The 27,765-nt window shown below is 42.0% G+C and overlaps 1 protein-coding gene across 1 annotated transcript in view; it reads right to left on the bottom strand.

The window, feature by feature from the left end:
• Nucleotides 1-8,423: 8,423 nt before the first annotated feature.
• The window catches only part of KLF13 (KLF transcription factor 13), a 207,888-nt gene continuing 188,546 nt past the window's right edge, over nucleotides 8,424-27,765 (bottom strand). The window contains exons 2-3 of the mRNA XM_088445575.1: nucleotides 12,981-13,072; nucleotides 8,424-11,890 (exon numbers count right to left, since the gene is read on the bottom strand). Of these exons, the coding sequence (XP_088301701.1) occupies nucleotides 11,738-11,890; nucleotides 12,981-13,072 (245 nt within the window). The 3' untranslated portion in view covers nucleotides 8,424-11,737. The remainder of the gene's footprint in view (nucleotides 11,891-12,980; nucleotides 13,073-27,765) is intronic.

Here is a 27,765-nt window from a genome sequence, read left to right as displayed (position 1 = left end):
GCCAACAAGTCTCCTCTGACTCTGAGGTAGGAGCAGTACCGGTTCTAGGGGCGGGCTAACAGGGCCGTTGCCCAGAGCGCCGGCCCCTAGAGGGTGCCGCTGAGTCCCCTCCCCATCTGTGAGCTGTGGAGGAACCGACCATTGCCGCTCTCCACCCACACGCATTTGCCGCTCCCCGCCCATTGGCAGGGCCGTTTCTAGGGGCGGGCGACCATGACCAGTGGCAGTGATTGCAAAATACGCGCCGCACTACAGGCAGCATGGCAGGACTCAAATGTTAAAAATTACCGAGTCCTGCAGCAGGACGCGCTGTCAGCCTGTCCCTAACCAATCATCACAGCGGCAGTGACATTGCAGCCAATCACCACCTTCCCTCCTCTCCTCCTGGGTGTCACATGACACTGACAGGAAGGGCCCTTGCTCTCCGCTCTATCCACTCGGTGCGCCACTCACAACAGCTGCACTGAAACTCTGGAGTCCGGATGCCGGCTGAGACCTCCTTCACTCCACCCTGCCCGGCTGTCATGTGGCTAGAGAGGCCCTGCTTCTCTGCCCTCTACTGTAGAGGCACTTCCAACGGGCGCACTCCGGATGCCGCCTGAGACTTCTTTCCCCTCTGTTCTCACATGGTAGGGGCCCTGGCTGTCCGCTCCCATCTGCCGCACTCCGGATTGGGCATGGGACAAGCAGAGCTGTGCTTCACCACCAGGTAACTGCACCTCCGTGGGGGTGGGAGGGTGGTGTATCAGTCCCCATAACTGGGTATTTGCTGGTCTTTATCATTGGACCCGGTATTTGCTGGGTATTATCACCGGACCCCATAACTGGATATTTGCGCCAGACCCCATAACTGGGTATTTGCTGGGTATTATCACAGGACCACCGTAACTGGGTATTTGTTAGATATTATCACCATACCCCATAACTGGGTATTTGCTGTTATCATAGGACTGTGATAATAACCAACAAATACCCAGTAATGGGGTTTCTGTGATAATACCCAGCAAATATCCCTCTCTTCCCCGGGCTGGATGAGTATTACTGACAGTTTAATATCTTTATTTATTATGTGTCTGTTTTTTCATGTAGCAGCCTATATTTGTGTGTTTTTTCATGTGGTAGCCTGTATGTGTGTGTTTTTTCATGTGGTAGCCTATATGTGTGTGTTTTTTTATAAAGGGCATTAAATGTGTGTGGCATAATGTATTATAAAGGGCATTACATGTGTGTGGCATAATGTATTATAAAATTACATGTGTGTGGCATAATGTATTAATGGGCATTACATGTGTGTGGCATAATGTATTAATGGGCATTACATGTGTGTGGCATAATGTATTAGAAAGGGAATTACATGTGTGGGGCATAATGTATTAGAAAGGGCATTACTGCGTGTGGCATAATGTATTAGAAAGGGAATTACATGTGTGGGGCATAATGTATTATAAAGGCCATTATTGTGTGTGGCACAATGTATTATAATGGGCATTACATGTGTGTGGCTTAATGTGTAAGAAAGGGCACTGCATGTGTGTGGCACAATGTATTATAAAGGGTGAAATAGGGGTGTTGCACAAGGACATGTCCCCACCCCAATCAGCCATTCCAGAAGCCAACTGTAAAGTCTTTTTTTTTTTTCTCGCAACTGGGAACTTCAGCCCTGAGCTCCACAATGTCTAGAACCGGCCCTGGTTAGGAGACACTCAGGGCAGGTCTCAGATGCACCTCCTCCAACAGTCCTTTACCAGACCTTATATAACCTTCCCCCCAGTCCTCATGTCAGCAGGGATTCCCTCCTTTTTCAGTGTAATAGGAGAGCCTCTGGCTCGAGCTCCTCCCACAGCACCACATAGTCCAGGCTGTCAGAAGAGTACACTAGTTCTTTATTAGAGGGGGTAAAAGGTAGTACTGAGTAATATAATGGCACAGAGATGTGGTGCCATACGTTCACATAAACATGTCCACAATGTATGAATTTATACTTAAATAAATAAAATACTATTTTTTAATATTTAACATTGTGTAAATATATGAATTAACACATGATTTACCATTAATACATTGTACCTATATAAATGCATTCAATTTCATATATATAGCAGGGTGATTATTCAGTCTTGAAATAACATTTTCTGGGGTGCCACCTGCCCATATGTTAAGATAATACTAGAGCAAAGATTATTGGGGGGGAAGCATAGGTCAGTGGGGGAAGCATAGTTCAATGAGGAGGTAGGAGCAGAGGTTAAAGGGACCGCAGCAAATGAATGGGGACATAGAGCTACAGCCCCATTGTAATACAGAGACGCTGCCTGCAGCCAACTATATATTATAGATGTGATGTTCCCACAGGAACCCCAGTCATATCTTCTCTATTATGTCGGGGATTGGGAAAGTGTCCCCAGCAATCCATTATAACTAGGGACAAAAAAAAGTTCTAATGCGCACTGTACAGTGTTTACAGCCGGCACCCGGAGCATCAGCTCCGTTTTCTCTGCCCATGCTATATCACATGCAGAGAGCGCAATAACTTACTAAACTGTTTCAATGTTCCTGAAAATCCTTGTTTGTAACGCTACAGATCAATGGTGCAGTAGGGATTTACTTGTCACATTATTCTATAGAGAGAACAGTTTTGATCTGCTTATTTTACTTACATAATATTAAATGTTAGCCATAATTTCTGCTTGGCCTATACTTCCAGTAGCCAATTTGGGGTGTAAAATGTGGCTTATTGCTTAACAACTTTACTGGCTAAACAATTTTTTTCATAAACTGCTCAGAGTCAGAAATTATCATTAAAAAACCCGCTATATTTTAGTTGAGAACATATTTAAAAAAAAAAAAAAATGTTAATATTTCATTTAAAAAATATGACTTCTGAGGTGTTTTGTTAATTTTTTTGTGTCTTTATCCACAGGTATACCACTTCTTTCCTGTTTAATGCTTTCATTTTTAGACCTATAGTAATTTAGCAGTGATATACTGTACATTCTCTTTAACATAGTAAACACTTGCATAAATTATGCAAATTTTGTTTAACATGTATGAGATCATAAATGGCAGTCATTGTGATGTCATGCATTCCATGTTATGCTGTTTGTGCTGTGCAGTTCATGCTGTGCATTTGATGTTGTACATGTGTTGTGTATACAGCCATGTACAGCTCATGCTCTAAATTCTCTTTTCGCAAAAGAGGTAATTTTCTTAAACTTTGTTTGTACCCCTCTTATACTGCTTGCTTGTGCTGGCACTTGGGTTTCACCATTGCTGACAATCCCAAATATCTACTTTTTTAATTTTTTTATATTTGAATGGTAAAATCTATTTTTGCACTTTAGGATTTAACCAAGGAAATAATAATGAAGAGAAAGAAAGGGAAGAAAAGTCTTCCAGTGTAATGTCCCAGAGCAAGGTAAGCCTTTTCCTACCCACTTCTGCTGGGTGACCTTACTAGTCATTTAGGGTATCTTATGCAGTTATCTGGTACAAGTAACATTATTTAAGGAACATAATGAAAAAAAACGAAATCCATTATCTATTAAACAAAATTCAAAGGTGTATTGTAGAACCAGGTAGATTATCAGATAGTGTATTGTAGAACCAGGTAGATTGTCACATAGTGTATTGTAGAACCAGGTAGATTGTCACATAGTGTATTGTAGAACCAGGTAGATTGTCACATAGTGTATTGTAGAACCAGGTAGATTGTTCATTTTTATTAAACACACACATGTATATAATATAATGTATACATGATTGCTATATACTGTATATATGTAACACACATATATACACATTAACACATATACAGTAATCACACACTAACACATATATACCCACAAATATACATACACCTATATGTACACTAACACATATATACACATGATATATACACACTAACATACATACACATATATACACACTAACAGACACATACCAATGATAAAACACATACATACTTACACTTCTGATGTAACAGCAGGTTCCTAATGGGGGTGAGCACCTCGCATCATAGGTCCCACCCCCTCCAAAATTATGCAATTCGAGGGTGTTTTGGGGGTGGGGCTTGTTGTATTGGCTCCGCCCCCATTGCAATCATATACTGAAGGGGGAATCGGTCCATCAGCGGGGGTTGGAGGAGACCTTCCTCCTATAACTCAATCGAGTAGCGCGTGCCCTCTCCTATTCTGCCAGTGTTTGGGCCCATGACTCCAGGCTCAGCAGTCCCCCCCCTTATGGTGACCCTGGTAGGGAATATAGATTGTAAGCTTTGTTGGGGCACGGACTGATGTGAATGACTGAAATAGTCTCTGTAAAATAACTGCAAAATATGTGTGTGTTAATTAATAAATACTATGACTGCAGTACAGTTACTTTTGTTTGGAATTATACTATCCTGCAGAAACATTGGATGCTTTGAGCTTAGTCTATATGAAGTTTTATTTTTTCACACAGAGTGAAGACAATCCAATTACAGCTATTTTGGGCTTGGTGACATGGATTTGGATTTTCTTATTTTCACATTAGTTAAAGTTTGTATGTTTTCATCTAGATTCGAGGAACATTCAAACTTGGCTGGATGAAGCTTTGGGGCATCCTAAAATCAGGCGTGATGTTTCTACCCAATTTACAGCAGTGGGTTGGCACCATCCACCTGACACTGTGTGAAATTAGTGAGTGGCCATCCGAGAAGAATGGATTCCGCTTCAAACTCCATCATCCTAATAAGCGATCCATATGGGGTGTTACGGTAAGCAGAGCTTTGTACACTATTACATTTGTAAGACATTAGAACTGCTGATAGAAATATCATGTTAAGGATCATGTATTTTAGTGCATTCTGGCTTAGCAAATATACATTTTACAAGATCTGTCTGTAAATAATAGGATTCACAGTAATATGAATGATGTATGTGTGGTTGGCTTAATATATTGACTATCACCTACAAATAACTATATCTGATTTTTAGGGGCCTAATGGTGAAACAATTCTATCCTTTACACTACCTCTCCTAGACCACTACGTGACCATTCGGGCACCAACAGATTGGAATGGTAAGCTGTTATGTTCCTATGGGGAAGGGGGATAGGTTTGCTATAAGGAAAGTGCCTTCCCTTTTGTATTGCTCTGTGATGGTTTTGTTACATTTTATTGCTGCCAATTACAATCTGAGCCAGAGCTCCCACCTAGAATTTATGGGTTAAACATGCAACTCTCCATATCTGCACAATGGAGCCACATCTGCACATGGAGCCAAATCCCGAAAGCCCAGGATGACCGCTGGCATCTCAAAGGTAAGTTCGGGGGAGGTTAGCGTTAGGTAGTGAGGTTAGGGTTAGGCACTGGGGAGGGAGGGTTAGGGTGTGGGGAAGGGAAGGCTAGGCTTAGGCACTAGGGGGGTAGGTTAGGGTTAGGCACCAGGGAGGGAGAGTTAGGGTAGGGGTTAGGGGGAGACTTACCTTTAGTTCCTATGGGTGTCTGGATTCTGGCTGTTGGGATGCTGCTGTCGGTATTCTGACCAGCGGCATCCTGACCGCCGGTATTTCAATCCCATTCCCTTGTACCCTATCACACAGCCACTGTACTAATGCTACAGGAGGCGTCTTGTATAAATAGGCACATCCTGCCGGCTTCTGTGATCTGCTGCTGCCTCTGCGCTCACTTGGGTGAACATCGGCCATCTATGTGACTCTCAGTTCACTCAGGATGGCCGTGTATTTCATGCTGCCGGGGCCAGTGAGGTTGTGTCAGAAGATGCAGGCACTGACCTCTGCATTCCATGAAAGCATGGTTGACACCCTAATTTTCTGGGACATTGGCTGTTGCTGCCCTTTCCCTGCCCCTAAATGATGGCAGGATATCAATCGTGCTGTGTCTTAGGGGGCACTGTGAGATCTGCACATGCGTCGCAACCATCGGAGTTGTATGGAAAGAAAGCATCGGGCAAGCACACAAATCTGAATCAGGCCCACACTACAGATAGGATGGTGCCCAATTCTAGCAGCTTCTTTTCTTTTCTTTTTTTTAATAGCTTTAAAAAGTTTGATACAATAATAACCGGCTTAAAGGAGCATTAAGGTCACATTACTCTATAAGATGGACAGTAGCGGCACATAGCAATGCACTGAGCACACATTGGGTGTGATTCTGAGCCGGACATAATGTCGATGTTGGAAGTAGCGGAGTGATTTATTTTCTTCTGCGCATGTGTCCAGAGTCCGTGCGCAAAGAATCGCGACTGACACACGCACAGCTTAGGAAATGTCTTGAAAATGTATTGGGCATTTCTGTGTGGTGACTGGGAGGTGGCTGATTGGACACAGAGATGGTCTGTCTTATGGGCGTGTCACAGAAGCACAATCGTTCCAATTGGAGGTCATACTCTGATAGACAATCTGTACTATGGGGCTGGTGCAAGTTTCCATGGTGCAACTGATGGTTGAGTATAAAGATGCAGCAAGCAGTGCTCAGAGTGGGTGTCTTAGTGATGGCACATGGCTGTACAACAGGGAAGGGCTTATAGCGGCATTGGCATAAAGTCACAGAAGTAATACTGGCAAAGATACACTCATGGGGGATGCAGCGTCCTACTCGGAATCAGTCCCTTAGTGGCTGCCATGTATAGGGCAGCAGTAATAATATGGAGTAGCAACCAGGTGTTCCTAAGTTTCATGGAAAGGAAGGACATGGACTTGAAAATCAAGTGACTACATATCTGAAACTACACAAGACATACTTTATGAGGGCTGATTGTAAAGTAATGAGACTCATTTTTTTAATCAGAATCAGATGACTCCACAGGATCTGAACATTTTTCTTTTTCAAAGTAGCGTGCTTCACATTCAGCAGTAGACTGTTTTGTGACATCACTTTTAGTGTTGCAGCTGTGGCATTTTTCACTTCATCATCTGTTGAGAACTTTCTTCGCAGTTGTTTTTTCAGGGTTGGGAATGTCCAGAAATCACAAGGCGCTAAGGACTTGATTCAAACCTGCTTGCTAGCAAGCAATCGCTCGTTGCTGCCAATGTTTGCAAATTGTGCATGCATATAGTTCGCAGTGCGCATGCGCAAACTAGTACTAGTGATCGGGATACGCTGGCTTGCCCTGCAAAGAGAGGAATGAGTGACAGGAGAGGCCATCTGTGGGTGTTAACGGGGCCGGGCAGTAGTAATGGGGGAGTGGAGTTGCGGACACAGGCGTGCCTGAGTGTTTAAACGCCATTTCAGAGGCGTGCATAATTAACAGCCAGCATCATAGGACAAGTCACTTGCTAGAAATATACACTGAAGTGCTCGCAGTGCATGCGGCAGGGTACAGACAACCTCAAGCACTGCGATCGCATCCGATGTTGCTTGATGTACCAATGGGTTCATGCACTTCCTGGAGATGACGTACGCAAGTGGGCGTCTACAAAAAAAGTGATTGCTTGCCAAAGCAAAGTGGGAGTACTCGCTTCTAGCGAACGGATCTGAATTAGGCCCTAAGTCCGGGTTATATGGAAGGTGTTCCAGTGCTGTCCCATTAATGTCAGTCAGTGCTGCCAATGCAACAGCAGCAACAGGTGGTTGGGCATTGTCTTGGAGCAAAGAACACTGTTCCTTTAGCAAATGTGGTCTTTTCTTACTCATTTCTCCATGCAAATGGGTTTGCAGGACATTTCATAATAGTCACTATTAATTGTCTATCCAAGGTGAACCCAGTGCTGTAAGATCATACCATGCGCATTAAAGAACAGCAAAAGCATGACTTTACACACTGCAGGAATCACACAAAACTTTTTGGGCATAGGCAAATTTGCGTGTTTTTTCCATACACTGTACTGTGTTTTGGATTCCGGATCATAATGACAAATGAACGATTCGTCACAATCAATGTCAGGAAATCGGATATCCTCTCCGACATTCGAATGGTGTTCTTGTACGATTCAACTCATTGTTGCATCTACTCTTCTGTGAAATTTCTGGTTACCCACCTGGCACACATGCAATGTATTTTCAGACCCTTTGTCACAATTCTCATTTTGCAACATCTCCGCAGTTTTGGCAATGTTGACATCTGTAACCACGGCGGATGGTCTCCCTAAATGCACTTTGTCAGTCAGTGACGTATTACCCCAGGGGTCTTCAAACTTGGCCCTCCAGATGCTGTGGAACTACACATCCCAGCATGCACTGCACATAGTTTTAGCATGCTGTTATATCAAAAAAGTGGCAGTGCATGCTGGGATGTGTAGTTCCACAGCAGCTGGAGGGCCAAGTTTGAAGACCCCAGTATTACCCTCTTTGAAGTGCTTCCACTACCGAAATACTGCAGCACAGCGAATTGTTTCTCTGTCATATGCTTGCCGTCACATTTCATGAGTGTCATTTCCTCTTTTTCCAAGTTTAACACAAAATTCAATCACACTTTTTTTCTCTTTGAAATTTTATTTCACTTTTCTTACTTAAAGTCACATTAATTACACTCTTGCTTTACATTTTAATTTTAATTTTGCTGATTTGTTCCTGTGGGAACTTTTTAATGCATATCTAATAAAAGAATATATTTTATTATAATTATCAGTTTGTGCACCACCTTGTAGGACAAATCTTTTCTTTCTTTCTTCATATAACAATTTCATCCACCATGATGAAATGTGCAAAGATCTTCCACTCGCTGTGACCAAACCAAGAAGACTATGGCAGTCCAACCACAGGTTCAGACACATGTGTGTATGAGCTTCACAATAACCAGCCGTGCATTGCCACGTCTACCTATGGGACAGAAAAATAGAGCCAGTCTCATTACTTTTCAAACAGCCCTCGTATAATAATTGTGACTTAATAAATAGAAGGTTTACAGGGCCCTTACTGATAAATCACATGGGGGGCGGGATGCATGACATATCGCATTTTGAATGTGATTTGTCCTGACACTTATAGCATAATGGCGTTTACTAATGCAGTATGCTTTAAAAAAAAAAAGCAATTAGGAGCTGATTGGATGGTACTTTATCTCTGTTCCCGTTATCTCCACCAAGGCTTAGTAAATAGACCCCAAAGTACCAACCAATCTGCTCCTAGCTATTATTTTTCAGACAATGCCTGTAAATGGACAGTTAGAAACTGATTGTTTGGTACTTCGGGCCTGATTCACTATGGATTGCTATTGCGAATTTAGCTGCGATTATGCACACAGATCTGCTGCAAAAATATGCTAATGTTTGACTGGGCAAAGCCAGCATAGAGACACCCACTACCGCTTTCTCCCATCCGTAAGGCCTCGCAGACCTGCATATACAGTACATGAATCAGGCCCTTTACCTCCATCCAACTTATCTCTCTCCTACGTTGGCAGTGGCGTATCTATAATGGGGGCAGTGTGTGCGGGGCACACAGGCCCCTTGGTCCAGGGGGGCTCTCACTGCATATACTGCACTTATATTATTTTAAACTTGCCTGTCCATTGGTCCCGCGTCAGGTGTCAGTGCTGCTCAGAATACAGGAGAATGGCTGCTGCTGCCATTTTTTCCGGTGTTCCACGCATGAGCAGTAGACTCCAGGCACACTCTAGTGCCCGGAGTCTACTAAGGTTCCGGTGGCTGGCTAGCTGAATCAGCCAGCTGCCGGCCACTGGGGAAAGAGGAGGGAGCCCCGCACGGGGAGTACACACGGGCCCCCTCCTCTCTTAAGATGCCCCTGAATGTTTGTGTACATTGGAGGTGTACTTTGACTTGGTTGTTAATGTTATAGTAATCTACAAATAGAGGTAAATAGAGTAAGGACAGCAATCACCAGCCTCATTGTGTGTGCTTAGTGGGTGTGTGTAGAGTTGTGCTCCATGGGCACTTCAAGCACTTGATAAGTTGTATGCATTCTTATAATGACCTCATTCTCTTTATACTAGGAAGCTGCTGGTTCAATGCAATAGAGTTTACTATCAAATGCCCCAGTATTTTAAAAAGCTCTATGACGCAACAACATGACCAGCATGAAGAACTGGGAGAGGTGAGCTAATATCCATAGCATGCTACACGGGCAGATACTGTGCTCAATGAGTGATCCAAGAATGAGGCATGACTTTATTCTCTAATATATATTGCTTCAAGTGACAGTTTATTGCTAAGTGGTAGTGACAGACACTTATGTCTAACATTTGTCTGTCTGCTCCAGTCTGCAGTAAATCAAAATTAAAGTATATGCAACATATATACTTGTACCATACTTGCCTACTCTCCTGAAATGGCCGGGAGACTCACAAAAATTGGGGGGTGCTCCCAGCAACCAGGAGGGGTGGACAAATCTCCCATTGGCTGGGTCCACCCAAGCCGAGACCACCCTCTTCCTGAATGTAGTGGGCGGCACAGGCGGCCGATGATTCAATTTGCATTGAATTGCATCATCATGCCTCCACCCACCGCTTCACAATGCTACATTGCATAGAGGAGGGGGGGGCAATGCTACAATGATGCATCATCACGCCCCCCAGACCGACTCAACACCACCGCACCCAGCCCCCCCAGCAGTGCCAACCTGTATGATCATTTTTCAGTTTTTCACATAGAGCAAGATCCAGTCTGTCTGCTCTGTCTGAGCAGTAGGATCACTACCGGTGTCATTGCAGACCGTCAGAGGCAGAGCTACAGCCTTTGTAGGGGATGCAGCTGCTAAATGGTCTGACAGGCTAAAGTGTAATGCATTGTGACTCTCCAGTTAAAATGAATAATTATTTGAATACAGAGCTCATGTTGTAGTATTTATACCTGTTATATTCTTTCTTATATGAAAAGTATCATCTTTTTAGTATTGCAGTAGAAAATTTGCTCTTGTAAATGAGGGTGAATAGTATTGGGTCAGTGTTGGGGTGTAGGGGAAAATACATGGCAGCATTTTTTAAAGCTGTGCTGCCATCTAAGATGATACTTTTCTAAAGGATCCCTCTACCCAGGTGGGGCCCCTTGGATTCCTAGTGCCGCCATTTTTCCTATAACAACCATGTTCCTCTCATAGCCTTGAATGAAAACCCACAAAAGGGTCTATTTGGTAAACCTAAAACTGGATTTTCTCCAGCAGTTTAGCTGTAGAAAACAATATATTGGACGACTTTGTCTGTAGTAAAGAGAAAAGTGCAGAAAATTCACATATTTATCCTCCTCATCTTCTGTCCAATACTTGTTGCCATCTCTAGATGGCGCTATGAGCGCTCGCACTGGTAGAGAGAAAAGATATTTCTCCGCTTTCTCCCACAATGCAATGCTCTCATGGGCCACTCCCTGAATTGAGCATGTACTGGGCTACTGGTATATGTTGCACATTTGTGTAAGACAGCAAAAAGAGCCCACAGCCTGTGAGGTTTCTCCAAGCCGGGACACGTCTTGTCTGCTAGTCTTGTCCTGGCCGCTATACTTTTATTAATTCTGTACATCTCTGTCAATAAAAGCCACATATATGTTGCCGATATTGTGCTTCTTACTAAATAGACTCCTAAATCCTTTCAAGGTCATGAAGCCTATTGCGTTTGTGTTTACATTTATTTACTGTAAGTGCTTTAAGTTTACTGCAATTTAACATAAAGAATTGTATGACTGACAGATGCGTGGCCAGCAGAACACAGGAGAGAGTGAGTGCACTGACCCCGGGCTGCAGGAACCTTCTGGGAGTGAAGGTAAGATTTCATACACAGAGAAACCAGGGGCGTATCTATAATGGGTGCAGGGTTTTCCCACACTGCACACGCACACCCATACTTCCAAGTACTTACCTTTCCGTTGTCCCACGTCGGCTGGAGAGACACCACACAGAACTCCTGGAACATGAGCACAGCGACCACTTTCCCAGCATTCTGCGCATGCACAGTAGGGCAATTGCCTGGAAAATGACTGCCGCTCCATTTTCCCGATGTACTGCACACTATTAGAGGGTCAGTTATAGATTTAAAAATAGAGAAGACAATATAATGCCAGACTGCAGAACACCATGTGCTCCGTGAGCCATTTTCCTCCTTTCTGCATCTGATACATATTCCCAATACCTCCTGCTCAGTCACACCTTACAGCTTGCTTTCCCTTTCACATTTAGTACATAGGTTCATGTCTCACTGCCTCTTTGTACAACAATTGCTCATATGGCTGCAGGGGATGCGGTTAATTTATCGTCGCCCGGAATGCCGGCCGTCGGAATCCCGTAGGCAGAAGGCTGACCCAGGATTAAAGATAGGCGTCAAAATGCTGATGCCTATCTTTAGCCTCACGCAGAAATCTAGACAGCCGGCACCCTGAACGAGGTAAGCCGGGTATAGTTAGGTTGTAGCCGCGGGGGGGGAGGGGGGGGGTGGTGGTGGTTAGTGTTAGGTTTAGACACCCCCTAGGGAGAGTTAGGTTAGCCTAGGGGAAGGGGAGGGGGATAGGGTTTGGCACCCCCGGGGAGGGTTAGGGTTACAAAAAAATAATAAATGAGTGTCATTCATATAGGTGCTCCCAAACAAATAAAATATGTCTTTTGTTACTTGATCGATGGTTCCTTTTAATATATCTTTTGGTGTGTTCCAATAATGGTGCTCAGCCGTAAATAAATCCTGTTTCTTCTCGCAACCTATTTGTCCTACACCTTTAATATTCCGCTTTCTTAGGGAGTGTTACTCCCATCATGTAAAAAAACAGAAAGGGTGTACCATTTTAACTCGAAAACACTGTTTAATCCTATAGGTTGCAGTGTATTGTATCTATATATAAGTTCCATCTCAGTTTTAGCCAGTCTCCGCAAAGTCTCATGCTCCCTCATTTGTTTTTTGAGGGAGCATTTATTAAACAGTGATTTCAAGTTAGGAAGGTTAGGTTTAGGATGCTGGGAGGGAGGGTTCAGTTTAGGCACTCTTGGGGATACTTAGTGTTAGGCACCACCCAGGGAGGGTTAGGGTTAGCCTCACCCCATGGGGCTTGGGGTTAGGCACCACCCCAGGAGTTTTAGGGTTAGGCACCACCAAGGCAGTGAGCATACTTACGAGCCGCTGTTGGGATGTTCTCCCTTCATGCTTCCGGCATCGATATGAGAACTGGCGCCTTTTCAGCCATTGGTATTTCATACCGATTCCAGCTGCAGAATATGATGGTGCATTTTATAAATGGATCATCAGTCATCCACTGTGAGAGATTAGTAATGGCTGACATTGAAGCAGTGATGGGATCTGTGTATATTACACAGTCACTGTTACAAATAGTAATAAGTGTTCCATGTATGAGCATTGACAATAAGCACTTACAGTTGTGTACTCAGGATTGCATACATACAACAAAAAAACATCATCATCTTGATCTTTCTGCCTGCACATAACATACAATGTGTCCCAGTATAATAAGTGTATTCTTGCTGCTACTTCAGCACAACTACCAACCCGCAGCACCAGATGTGAACAGAAGGTGACAGCACAACAACCCACCCGCAGCACCAGACGTGAACAGAAGGTGACAGCACAACAACCCACCCGCAGCACCAGACGTGGACAAAAGGTGACAGCACAACAACCCACCCGCAGCACCAGACGTGGACAAAAGGTGACAGCACAACAACCCACCCGCAGCACCAGACGTGGACAAAAGGTGACAGCACAACAACCCACCCGCAGCACCAGACGTGGACAAAAGGTGACAGCACAACAACCCACCCATAGCACCAGATGTGAACAGAAGGTGACAGCACAACAACCTACCCGCAGCACCAAGCATGGACAGAAGGTGAAAGATCTCGGAACCAACAAGGAAATCATGAGGTGAATTTTTGATAATGTTACATGTAATACGGTGTACAGTATGTTCATAGCCATTTCTACCTCATGGCCATTACATACATTTTGCATTTACATACCTTAGGTTGTCCTTTTCTTTCTTTAGATTAGAAATTATTAACTTTATGTCTGGGGTCTCAGAAATGACACACACTGGGGCAGATGCAGCGCTGATTGCAAGTCGGCCATAATTGCTCCCACATTGCCTGCACAGAACTAAATGCCTATACTCACCAATTGCAGCATTGTACTCATCTCTGTGGCTGGACCACCCTTTCCATAGCCATCCTCATAATCTGTGCACACTTGCTCCAGCCCCAGCCTTGGTGCAATTCTGCATAGCCTGCAATGCCGTCAGTACATCCTCTTTTAATTTACCCCACATAACATAACCCCAGTTGTGATTACTCAGTTGCAACTGGAAATGTGGGAGATGCGTACGGCTCGGCATCACCTGTAGTTCCGTACACATAGGGCCCTAATTAATAATGATCCTTATTACCAGTAGCATATTTCGTTTAGTATTACAGTGATACTAACGAATATGCCTTTGGTATTTAACATTACTTACTCCGCCGGCAAGGTCCAGCGACGTCCCTCTCCTTGGCAGCATCCTCCACATTGTTGCTGGCAACCTATCACAGCAACGAGCTGTTCTGTCATGCGCGATGAACAGTCTACACCTACGCCCACTGTCGACTCGCCAATGTCTGAAAGGCGTTTGCTGGTTCCCCATTGACGGCAATAGGGTCTATATCGCTATCGCCATCTATAGATGGCGGAAGTGGTATGGCAACAGCTGTTTGTTAAATACTGAAAGGAGGATATAACCTCATTAGTCTCGTTAAATGGAGCCCTTCGTTCCAGAACATGTGCGCTGAGAAAACAGGATAACACTCCGCAAATAGACTTGTGTTCAACTCTGCATCACCCCCAGTGAGTGCAACAATGGGCTTTTTAAAGGAATTCTAACATACCTTATATACAAAAATGTTTTATATTTTGGTAGGGTAATTATTCTATTTTACATTTATTATATATTATTGGTGTATTTGGTGTCTATTTCATATAGTCTGTTCATGTGTTCTGTAAATTGCTATGAAATACACAGACCTGTTTAACAATTCTCCTTTCTATTCTAGAAACACCAATTCCCTCCGTCATGCTATAATGGAATATGCCAATTTCATCTGGCAAAGGGCCTTTTACTTTTTCATCCTTATGATTTTAATCTATATCAGCACAGCCATCCTGTGCATATGGCAAATGGAATCTGGCTTGGAAATGTACGATGTGAAGGGGCCTGGCCTGGACAGTCATGGAGCAGAGCTTCTTGTTGCTATCCAGCCTATTTATCCAGCACATACATACTGTCACCTTCAGAGGACTGCCTTTACCTTTTACCAACATCCAGTCTCCTGCTGCCCTGAGTGTGCTTTTGTCAGGCTCCTGTGGCGGTATGACTCTCCCCGCCGCTCTGTTTCATTCTGGAGCCTCTGCCAGCTGCGGACGCCTGAGGCCACATTGATGGTCTTTTGCCACCTTTTCTACTGACTGTGGAGGTCTCCCCCGGTGATTCATGCTGTTCCCGGGATCTGCAGTTGATCTGCGGCTGTTTCCCTCCAGTTCCCTGTGATGCTGCCTTGCTGCTCGGACCTCCTGTATCCTGCTGGTCTCTGTGTAAAAGATCCTCGCTGCTGTTCCTGGGATCAGCAGTTGACCTGCGGCTGTTTGCCCCCAGTTCCCTGTGATGCTGCCTCGCTGTCCGGACCCCCTGTGTCCTGCTGGTCTCTGTGTAAGGGATCCTGGCTGCTGTTCCGTGGGCGGCTGCTGCTGCTGTGTGTGCCTGCTTCTTCAGTGCAGGTCCTGATAATTTCTCCTGGAACTGTTGAGAGTCTATGTATATTTTTTTGAAAGTGGTCTAGGCACAAGTGTCTAACACGCTATACTTGTGTGATAACTAAATATTCAGCCGGTAATAAGTTAATTCATTATGATTGACGTTTCACTTCAACAAATACAGATTTCTTTTGTACCGGTGGTGCTCCCCCAGAGTCAGTAGATAACGTAACAAGGAAAGGAGAAAAAAGAAGACTCCTTGTGTGGGGGCACTCTTACTATGTATAAAACTTAACTTTTATTGGTCTAGTCTCAGACCAGACACAACTACTAACATACACATAACATGGGTATAGGAAACAATCATATACATTTCTCTAGATCTAACCTACCCCAACAAACACAAAAAAAACCCAAAAAGACAGACATACAATTCATAAATTGATTCATATGATTCAATTCAACAACTTAAGATGTCTATTGCATGATTTTTTGGACACCCTAATTTCACAATAAATAAATTGCCTGTCTCTCTCTCCTCTACAGACAGGCTCAACAGATCAAACATAATATTTCACAGACACTGTTGAGCTATGATTACCTGCATACAAGATCATAATTATGTACTACATTCAAGTTTTTTCTGTCTTAAATCAATCATGATCATGTGGTCACTTAAATGTATGGATAATTAGTCTATTTGGTGGATTCAGTCCACTCAGAATCAAAGTCTCTATATAGGTCTGAAAAGCGCCTGTATGTACATGAAGTAATGATCTGCTTTTAATCACATGCCCGTCGGCAGAGGTGATCAATGAGAGTCACCTGCTTCAATACAGGTGATCCACAAGGGTTCCGGCATCTACTGTCAGCTCCCAGAGATTGAAGCTGATGAGATTACAGAAAGAAAAGTGTAACAAAAGGCAAAAGAGAGAGAGATATCAAGAGATATATATAGGTATCCTAATCCTCAAGTTGTTCATATACGGGTGAAACTATTTAACAAATTACAGCAATATATACGCATGTATCTGGACAATAACATAACAAATGACCAATTTTTACGTATATATAAAAAAAAAATTTAACAGCTTTTCGTGTATTGACTGTTTTTCTCCTTATCCACATTTGGCAGTTTTTAATTTAGTTAGAAAAAATAAAAGCGATACTTTGTCTCCCAGGTAACTCATTGTAAATGCCATCTAAAATTGTACTCTCTGTTTCAGCATTATAATGAGTGACAAACACATATAGAGAAAAAGAAATAAGAAAGCCACTGTTCTATTCAAATCCAGCAAAGTTTCTTAGGCATGTGTAACCCTTATAGGATTACAGTGAATGCATAGTTCACAGGGCTGGATGCCCTACTAGGAGGCATAAGATTGTAGCATTCATTAGCAGATATGGGGGAATGATTCCCTTGGTGAAGATAATCTTCACTATCCGCTGAGTGCTGCAATGAAAAAGAGTGAGATTGAAAGTTACCAGTGAATGGGTAATATATGTTCTGCCTGGAGCTCGATTTAACTGCTGCTATACTGGGATCCGGTGTGCGCACTCCGGTAATCCCTCCATCAGACCAACGCTCGTTTCACCCTGGGGCTTCCTCCTGGGTCCGTATGTGTCCTCATGGTCTTATCCTTTATATCCAGTCATCAATAAAAGTTAATTGTACATTCATACTTGCCGTCCGATCGGCTTTGCATGAGAGGGGATGGGCTGCGGAGGTCACGTGAGTATCACGTGACTCATCCGACCACGTGAGCACACGTTGCTCACCTACGCTCAGGATTCCCCTGAGTAAGTCATGAGTGTGGGCGGGGCCAAGCGCCGTGATCAGCTGTACGGGACTATATGGCTTTCAGGTATCCCTAAGCCTGTCTTAAATATAGACAGGACTAAATTCCGTTCGCAATTGCATAGATTCTATTAAGAGTACTACTATATATAAGACTAAGGTTCGTTTTAAGCTGCAATAAAATAGTTTTGACTATTTGTATAGAGGATAATGTTCTCAATAGTTTTGCCTATTGTAACCATATATCTGCGCTGATTTCATGGGCATAAATGGAAACAATTAAATAAAGGTATATATTATAGGAGTATAACCATTCTTATTTATTGGGAATTTAATGGATCTTAATGCAATATAATCTATGCCAATAGTTATAAAGATTACGTCTGTATTAAATTTAGCATACCTATTCCTCCATCATTAACCCCTTACCCGACAAGCCCTTACTATCTGGGCTGTTTATGCCACAAATTTGCCTGTTACCAGCAAATAAGGTGGTAAACCCACTCCTGCTCATGGATGCTCATTCATATATGGAATCTGAAATATCAATTTAAGAATATTTAAAGACAATACAATTAACAATAAAAAAATTATAAAAAAACAATAAAAATAATATATATAAGTGAGAAAATATCAGAAATAAATAAAGAAACAAAACCAGAAGTAAGAGGAATCCCCCTCTTCTGTATGTTAAGTATATCCGAGTGTAATTCATAATTTGTTCCACAAAAAATATATTATATATTCCATAAATACTGCTTCTTTATTTGCATGGGGATATAGGGGTAGACAAAGAGAGGGTGAGGTAGTAGAAGAACCGAAAAAATATTTCAAAAATCTAAAAAATATGTATGTACACATACACATATATATATATGTATATATATATATAGTTACATATATATATATATGCACATACATATATGCTGGGAAACACATGAAGTATCTCGTCTGAAAATTGAATAGCTATCATCCTAATGTATAATGCTTAGAGTTTCAGAGGAATGCCCCAAAATTAATATTCTCATTGAAACCATACGGGGTGAAGGTTAACAAAAAATCCACTCACTTCCTTTTCGTAATAATGATAGTGTCATAATCCCACCCCCCCATGGATGCCAAGATTGATCTTCTCGAAACCAAAAGCACTGATCACATTTAATTGTCCATCGTGCTCTGATGAAATATGTTTGGCTAATGTTGTTATTTGTCTCATCTTGGCCCGATCTGTTTCAACATTTCTGACATTCCCAGCATGCTCTAGTATTCTCTGCTTTAATTTTCTGGATGTCATCCCCACATATCTTACTCCGCAAATACATTCTATGCAGTAACCAAGACCACTTGTATTGCAGTTAATGAATGTTCTGATCTCCCGGGTGTTGCCATATCTGTCTTCTATCTTTTCTCTGCTCTTCATGTATACACACGCTTTACAGTTACCACATGCATGAGATCCTTTAGTCTTCCATATTCTCCTGGGAGTTCTTTCAAAATGACTGCAGACAATTGAGTCCCTGATGTTTTTGGACCTCCTCCAACTCATCATTGGTTTGGAGGGCAATTTTTCCTTCAGATCCTTATCCATAAGAAGGATAGGCCAATTCTTTCTGGCAAGGTTCTTGATGGTCCTGCCACTCTTGGCTATAATTGCCCACAAATCGTATTCCCTCATTCACAACCTTCTTTTCCTTGTTGGGTGGAAAGATTAGATTTTCTCTCTTCGTCTGTACAGTATATTTAATTGCTCTTTTAATGGAACAATGGCTATATTCCCCTTCTCTAAGTCTCTGAGTCAGTTTTTTGCTTCTTTCTCTAAAGGTCTTAGTATCTGTGCAGTTCCTTCTCAAGCGGAGGAACTCTGCTTTGGGGATGTTCTGGAGTGTCGGAGGAAAGTGGGAGCTGGTACTGTATAGGAGGGTATTAGTGGCCGTTTTTTTATAGTACATATCTGTTACAATTTCACCATTTTCACCTTTTATCACCCTCAAGTCAAGGAATGTTATCTCTTCTTGACTGATCTCCGATGTCAGATGTAGATTCAGGGTGTTGGTGTTAAGTATGGTGATAAATTGTAACAGTGTCTCCTTTGTGCCTCTCCAGATAAGGAGGATGTCGTCTATATACCTGAGCTAAAGTATTATATTCTCTGTGTATTGATCATTGCTCTCACTGAAGATGAATTCTTGTTCCCACCATCCTAAATACAGGTTGGCGTACATGGGCACACAAGCTGCGCCCATAGACATCCCGCGAACCTGCAGATAATAGCCATCATTGAATGTAAAGTATATAGGAAAGGTTCTTGGACTGTACACCCTGAATATATATATAATGGGAGGTGCTACCTGATGAGACTAATTGCAGGCACAGAAACAGACAAATCTCAGGTGCACAACTCCAAATTATTGATAATATATAAATGCAATAAAATTTTGCAATCAATAAAGGTTTTTAGCATAATCATGGCCAAGGTTATGGGCCTACCCACCATATCCAGGTAACCTCATTAGAGTAGGTCACTAACATACTAGGGTTCAAATCCAGAGCGCAGGACACCCCAAACTGGCCCAGTTTTGAAAGGAGACTACTGAAACTGGTTTAAGACAAGAGGTTGTAACAAGGAGATGTAGAATTAATTTGGAATGTGCAAGGATGGTGGATGTCTCAGTTTGTATGCAACAGGAATGATAACTTGTTGAGAAAGTTCCAATGTACTGGAGTGTGAATGTCATGGTCGGAGCTCTAAGTCTCACATTACGGGTGGACAGCCACATATGATCCCTTGATTTCAAACTTGGAACTGCCCGACATTTCCGATCCATGAATACTTTATAGTGGATGGATGATTTTCTCAAGGATGAATCGATCTCGTTCCAGAATGTGAAGAACTGTTGCAAGGCAGAAAATGCAGCAAAAACATCTACTGGAGGTAATCACTGAAAGTCTGGTACTCCTAAAGATAACGGAAATTGTGGACAAATTCAGCCCAGGGTAACAATTTGACTCAGTTATCTTAAAAGGAGGAGATGTACAACCTGAGAAAAGTTTCAAGATCCTGGTTCACTCTCTGTCTGTATTAGTCTGTAGGTGATATGCAAAAGAGCTTGAAGTGCTGAACACAAGGCTCTCCAAAAGTTTGCTACAATTTGGATGCCTTGTTCGGAGAATATCTCTGTGGGAAGTCCATGATGGAGGAAGATCTTTTGGAGGAGAAGTTGCACTAAGTCAGTAGCTGAGGGTAGATCAACAAAGGGAATGAAGTGGGCCATCTTGAAGAACTGGTCTACCACCATCCAGATAGTGTTGTACCCTTTGGAGGAGGGCAAATTGGTTATAAAGTCCATTGAAAAGTGTGTCCAAGAATGACTGGCTACTGGCAATGGTGGTACACCCTGTGTTGAGTGCATTTAGCGCATGAAGTGATAAATTCTTGGATGTCGGATTTCATAATGGGCCACCAATAGGACCTTTGGAGAAATGTATAAGATTTTGTTATTCCAAAATTCCTAGCAAAGTGGGAGGCATGGGGTCAGCAATATTTTAGAGCGATCCGGGGAGACAAACATGTTTCCTCATGGTGGAGTTGGAGAAGCATTAGTGGTGGCAAAAGCAAGAGGGTTGATAATAGTATGTTCTTCCTCAAAGGCAAATTCTTCTTCTGGTACCATATATTTGGACAAGGGTTTTGGGAACACAGATGGAATGTGAGCTTTAAATTAATTCTTGAAAAGAATAAGGCCTACCAAGCTTGATGAGGATTGAGGTACTGGGCTGACTTCAAGTGCAAGAGATTTTATGATAAGTGAGTATTGTCACTGGATGAGGTTGAGCACTTTCATCTAGATTACATACATCATAGTATTTTAAATAGTAAAAACTCATCCATTTAATGGTAATTTTCTGGTCTTCATACACTCCCAAAATGATTATATTTAGACAGCACAGGGAGAGAGAGAAAAATCAAATATAGTGAAGCACCATTTTAATTCAATTTAAAACAAGAAGCAAAAAAAAAAAAAATCCACCATCAGTGGTATATATCAGCACACCAGATGTAAGGTGTACTGATATATACTGTACATGAGTTGTAAGGAAGGTGTAAACAGTTCACCAACAAGCGTGTTCAATCAACAAGGTTTTCCCAGGTATAAAACCATACTTGCCAACTCTCTCTGATTATTAAGGAGACTCCCTGATATAGTAGCAATCTCCCTGACTCCCTGAAGAGTCTAGCAATATCCCTGATTGCACCTTACCCCCATTATGTAGCTGTTATATAAAAGAAAAACCCAGAGATATATACATTCAAATGGGATCATAAGTATAATTTCATTGCATTGGTTAAAGGCACAATGATCCCTATGGCTACATGCATTTTCTGAAAAGTATCAGTGTACAAATAGATATTACTATCTACTTTGGGGCTCATTTACATGCGGATGTAAATCAGTTTTATAACACACCTCTCAGATGTAGCAGGACACGCCCATTTACTGTCACTCTCATAGGTGCTGCTTTCACAATCTCCCTGAAATGCTTTTTCAAAAGTAGGCAAGTATGGCCAATACAAGTGTGAAAACTGTTCTTTTCTTTACACACACTATTGTTTATAGGAAAAGGTAAAGTGAATAGAATGGCTTTTGGGCTATGACAGTGTGAAATACATTTTATATACTTTTTTTTAGTTCTATAATAATTTTTGTTTTTCCATAAGTACACTATAAGGTGTTTTTTCTGTTTTAATTTTTTTTTTCTTAATGCATTATTTTTTTGCAATATTTCATTGTATGCATTCTATGGGTTACCCTTTTCTCACCTGTTTATTTACTCATTATAAATGTAACATTTGTTCTGGTCCTTCTTCGGGTGTTGGGACGCTTGTTTCCGAACACCAATACTAGTGCCTGTGCGGTTCACTGCACGCGTCATATCTGGACCCAACATAGTGAGGTGCACAGTGCAGTTCCATTATATGGAACGCACGCTGAGGCTTTAGTGGCACTGAGTGCTGTTCACGTCTTATCCAGCACCCGCTGGAGCCGCTGTAACGCATAACAGGTGAGCAATAATGTGAGCTCATTGAGCGTGATTTTTGCCCTATATAAATGTGCATTAGGTGTTTATACATATGACTGTGATTTGCCCCGTGATGAAGGTGCTAGTTAGCATCGAAACGGCCGTCGGGCTGTCTTGACACGATGCTCGTATTGCTGTCGCATTGACTCTAGGCTAATGAAGTCCACAAGTATCTTTTTTCTGGTATGCTTTGCACATTGCTCTTTCTGATTTGTGACCGAAGAACTTCATTGGAGTTGACATTGTGAAACATGCATTGTCTATACAGCAAATAACGTTTTTTGGCATTATTCTTCGGAGTGCTGTTTTTTTCTGGTGTCTATTTGATACAGTGTGTATGTATGTATGTATATATGTATGTGTATATATATATATATATATATATATATATATAATATATATTATACAAAAAACATCCATCCAGGAGATCCATTCAGGGTCTCATGTATAGATTTGACCAGCGCTCCATTAATTATAAATGTTTAATGTCCCTAGTGAAAAAAACGTCCTTAAGGCAACACATATACCAGCAACATGTTATAAATAATGAATCACTTATCCAAGTGTAAATTAATCGCTGGGGCACAGCGTTCCTACCCAGCATCTTACTCCCAACGGCCGTTTCGTTGTCAACCGTCTTCAGTGGAAACTAAGTGATTCATTATTTATAACATGTTGCTGGTACATGTGTTGCCTTAAGGAAGTTTTTTTCACTATGGACATTAAATATTTATAATTAATGGAGTGCTGGTCAAATCTATACATGAGCCCCTGAATGGATCTCCAGGATGGATGTTTTGTGTATCTAATATGAGGACCTTGCACCAACTATATTGGCTATATTAAGTGCAGTGTGGCTTTTACATTGTGTGTGTGTGTGTGTGTGTGTGTGTGTGTGTGTGTGTGTGTGTGTGTGTATGTGTGTATATATATATATATATATAATATATATATATATATACAATATGACTTATTTTTTACCAGGTAAGCGGGTCAGCACGTTGCTGCTAATGGGAAGCGTCTCCCCTCTCTTCCCCACTTATACTATAAGTAAGTTTAACAATTGAAGAAGCACTTCTAGCTCTGCTACCAGGGAACAGAGGGAGACTCTTCCTGTCAGCAGCAGCATGCAGTGGTGGGTAGAAGATAGATTAGTATTGTGAAAAAAAAAATTCAATTAGCGCAGCTGTAATCAGTGCTGCGCATGCGCTGCTTCTCCAAATAGAAGCGGCACATGTACAGCAATGATTCCATCTGCGATAAGACAGGAGCAGGTAGGGAAAATTTCCTAAAAGCTGTCATCGCATAAATGACAGCTTTTCAGATTAGATACTAATGGAGAGGTGGAATGGTGAATTCCTCCGGTAAGTAGGTAGGACTCCATGCAAGTCCTAAACCTAATTACCTCCATAGAATTTTTAGTAGTGATGAATAGGCCCCATAATCTGTAGCCTGCTGCTTTTTTTTTTCCTCCAGCTAATACACCCCAGCCCCATTATATCAATTATTTTTCAATCCATAGGGCTCTAGTTACTAAGCTGTGTTAGGAGATAAAGTGAACGGAGATAAGGTACCAGCCAATCAGCTCCTAACTGTCATGTTATGGCTGTGTTTGAAAAATGGCAGTTAGCAACTGATTGGCTGGTACCTTATCACCGTTCACTTTATCTCCTAACACAGTTTAGTAAATATACCCCTTAGTTACTGAAATTCAGATTATTTTTCTCTACATGACATTAATGTCCTTCTCTAGGTAGGGGTCTTAATGTACACCTTTTAATTGATGTGTATAATTTAATTTTGAAACCCCCTATTGACCTTTATACCGACCCTTGTCTGCGGTCATCATGAAATTAAGCTATACTTGAGTCATTTACTTATAGTGATTCAAGAATATCTGTTAATCTAAGAAGTGCAGGAAGATATGTTGAAATGATTTACATTTCTAAATGATCTCCATAGAATACACTTCTAAATTCTACTTGGATATACAGTACATTATTTTCCTGTATTAAAAAAAGTAAAAAAATACACTTTTTTTTTTTTGGAGAATCCGTATTGAGACGGTAATGTATAAAAATAGTGACGCTGCATCAAATAAATCTGTTTATTACCAGTTATTTATATAGTGCACACATATTCTGCAGTGCTATACGGAGAATATTTGGCCATACACATCAGTCCCTGCCCCAGTGGAGCTTACAACATATATTCCCACATGCTCACACACTTACACACTAGGGTTATTTTTTGTTGGAAGCCAATAAACCTATTGGTGTATTTTTAGAGTGCGGGATGAAACCCACTCAAGCACAGGGAGAATATACAAACTCCACACAGTTAGGGCTGAAGTGGGAATCTAACCCACAACCTTAGTGCTGCGAGGCAGTAATACTAACCATTACACCATCTGTGCTGCCAATAAATAAATCCTATCCTTTGTTAGATCTATTGTTCTAGAAAGTCTGAAGACTTCAGCAAAGTTTTTAATACTCAATTTTAAAAGTAAAAGTCATGACATGAATAATTCTGTTTATTTAGGATAGAGAAGTTACTGAACGGACCCCAAGCTGGCAGACTTTTACAGCACACACTAGCCAATTCCTTCACCTTTAAAGATAAACTTTGTGGGCTTAAGAGTTCAGCTAAGGTTCTATTTTGCTACCTAATGTAATTGCATTGGAGCTCAGCCAAATCTGATATAGTAAAAGCTTGCACACATATATTTTCCACATGGCTCTACACGTTCCCATTTATAATTAAATGTATCCAGCTAGCAGCTCTACGAAGAAGCACTGTTACTCACATCATTGCTGAATTACTAGAACTGCTGGAGATACGATCTTCAGGTTCTTCCTATTTTTAAAGTCTTAGGAAAAACTGTTGCCAAATACTTTTGTTTTTATATGTTGTGTAAAATTAGCTCTAACTGACCATTTGCAATTTTTTTTTACTAGAACAAATTAAGATTTAATTTTATCTTTTACATTTTGCACCTCTTCTGTATTATTTTAGTTATTCTGATTTTATTACTTTTCAGCAAGTTGTTATGTCTGAGTCTAGAGACCATATTAGGGCTATAGTAATAAAAATCTGTTATACCCCTTTCAGACATACAACCCAGGAAATTTCCTGCTCAGACCCGGGACTTTCTCCTGTGCAAATTCCCGGGTATTTGGTCGAGACCCCCCTTTCACACTACAGTGTCTACTCGGGAAATTCCCAGGTAGACCCCTTTCAGACAAGAGTTTTTCTGCTTACCTGCCTCTTCTCTGCCGTCTGCTCCTCCCAGCCAAAAGCTGGTCAATCGTAATGCAGTTTTTTTTTTTTTAATTATACTTTTTTAACATTTATTTTAATTCCCTGGTGGTCTAGCGGGAGTGCGGGTGGCCCGCTGTGGCACAGCCGGCCGGTGCTGGGGGTGGTGAGCAGCAGCGCTGAGCGTCCTGTAGGAAGCTCTGCGCTGTCAGCTCAAACAAAGCAGCAGCGCTGAGTATCCTACAGGACGCTCTGCGCTGTCAGCTCAAAGCAGCAGCGCTGAGCATCCTATAGGTCGTTCTGCGCTGTCAGCTACATGTCAAAGCTGCTTGGTGCTGCCCGGGAGTAGTAAATTCCCGGGTAACACCATTCAGACTTAAGTCCCGGGAAAAACCCTGGTCGATTGCAGGGGCGGCTACCCGGGAACATGTTCCCGGGTAGGTACCTTTCACACAGACATGAGACCCGGGAATTTTGGACGAGGCAGGCCAAATTCCCGGGAATCTCAGTATGTCTGAAAGGGGTATTACTGAAAAAGAAGACCCTTTGGCTCCTGGAGGATGAAGTCACATACATCAGGACTGTAACAAGGAGTGTGTAATGGGTGCTGCCTTCCAGGAAGCAAGGGTGAGGAGGCGGCATGGTCACTAAATGAACGGTACCTATTTACAGCTTGCCAAGTGCCTTTGGGGGTAATTCACTAAGTAGAAAAACTCCACTAAGCCAGGGACAGGGAGCGGTGTGTGCTGCCAGACATACAAATATTTTACTTACTGTACATTAGGTTTAAGTGCAGACAAATGCAGTGTTTTTTATTCGTACTGTGCTCATACAATATTGGAGATCTGAAAAATGCTTTATGAAATGGAAAGATGTAAAAATCACAATCCTCTGCACCTCATATAGATGAATACAAACACTGATGTGACTGTACTATATTGGGGTAGTAGTCCTAATCCTGGCTGTCTGGATGCCGGCACTCAGAATGGCAGCAGTCAGAATTCCGGCGCCCGTATCCCAATGGTAAGTAGTGGAGTTAGGGGGAGGGTTAGGGTTAGGCAATAGGAGGAGGGTTGGGCTGAAGGGAGGTTAGGTTTAGGCAGTGGGGAGGGTTAAGGGCAGGGTTAGGATACAGGTGTTGGTATTCTGACCCTGTCTGGATGCCGACGTTGGGATTCTGACCGCCGGCTTCCCGTCCCAACCCCTCTATTAGAGTAAGCTTAAAATTACTCCTTATCTGCATTTCAATATTTTTATCTATTATTATTACCAGTTATTTATATAGCGCACACATATTCTGCAGCACTTTACAGAGAATATCTGGCCATTCACATCAGTCCCTGCCCCAGTGGAGCTTACAATCAGATTGCCTACCACATACACACACACATACTAGGGTTAATTTATGTTGGGAGCCAATTAACCTACCAGTATATTTTTGGAGTGTGGGAGGAAACCCACGCAAGCACAGAGAGAATATACAAACTCCACACAGTTAGGGCCGTAGTGGGAATCAAACCCACAATCTCAGTGCTGTTTGGCAGTAATGCTAACCATTACACCGTCTCTACTGCCCAGGAATGTTACAAAATCTCATGTGCACATTGTCCAGTACCAGACCAGAACCATACATGTCACTTTCTGAAAGTATACACCCAAAACCCATGGAAACTTATCAGTGAAACCTCTGTGCAGTATTATTTATTATTATTATTATTATTATTATTATTATTATTACAATTATCAGGATTGATTTATAAGACTCTGCATTCCAAGACAGTACGGAAAATATGACATACGTAAAGCAGTGACATACAAGGTTGACAAAAAAAAATGCAGATTTGCAAACAATGTGGCCGACTCTATTCAACACAATGTGCCGTCAGACTTTACTACGACTTACAATTGTGCACATGTCCACCATATATCATAACCTGAACATAGCAAGTTTTCCTGTGCACCTCTATGGGTTGTGAGTTACAGCAATGTCACTGTTCATCACACTGAACTGCCCCTAAAGGGTTGGGATGG

Source organism: Taudactylus pleione, unplaced genomic scaffold (genome assembly GCF_031769625.1).
Source record: "Taudactylus pleione unplaced genomic scaffold, aTauple2 ptg000019l, whole genome shotgun sequence".
Classification (NCBI taxonomy): Eukaryota; Metazoa; Chordata; class Amphibia; order Anura; family Myobatrachidae; genus Taudactylus; species Taudactylus pleione.
This window is presented reverse-complemented; position numbering and strand designations above follow the sequence as displayed.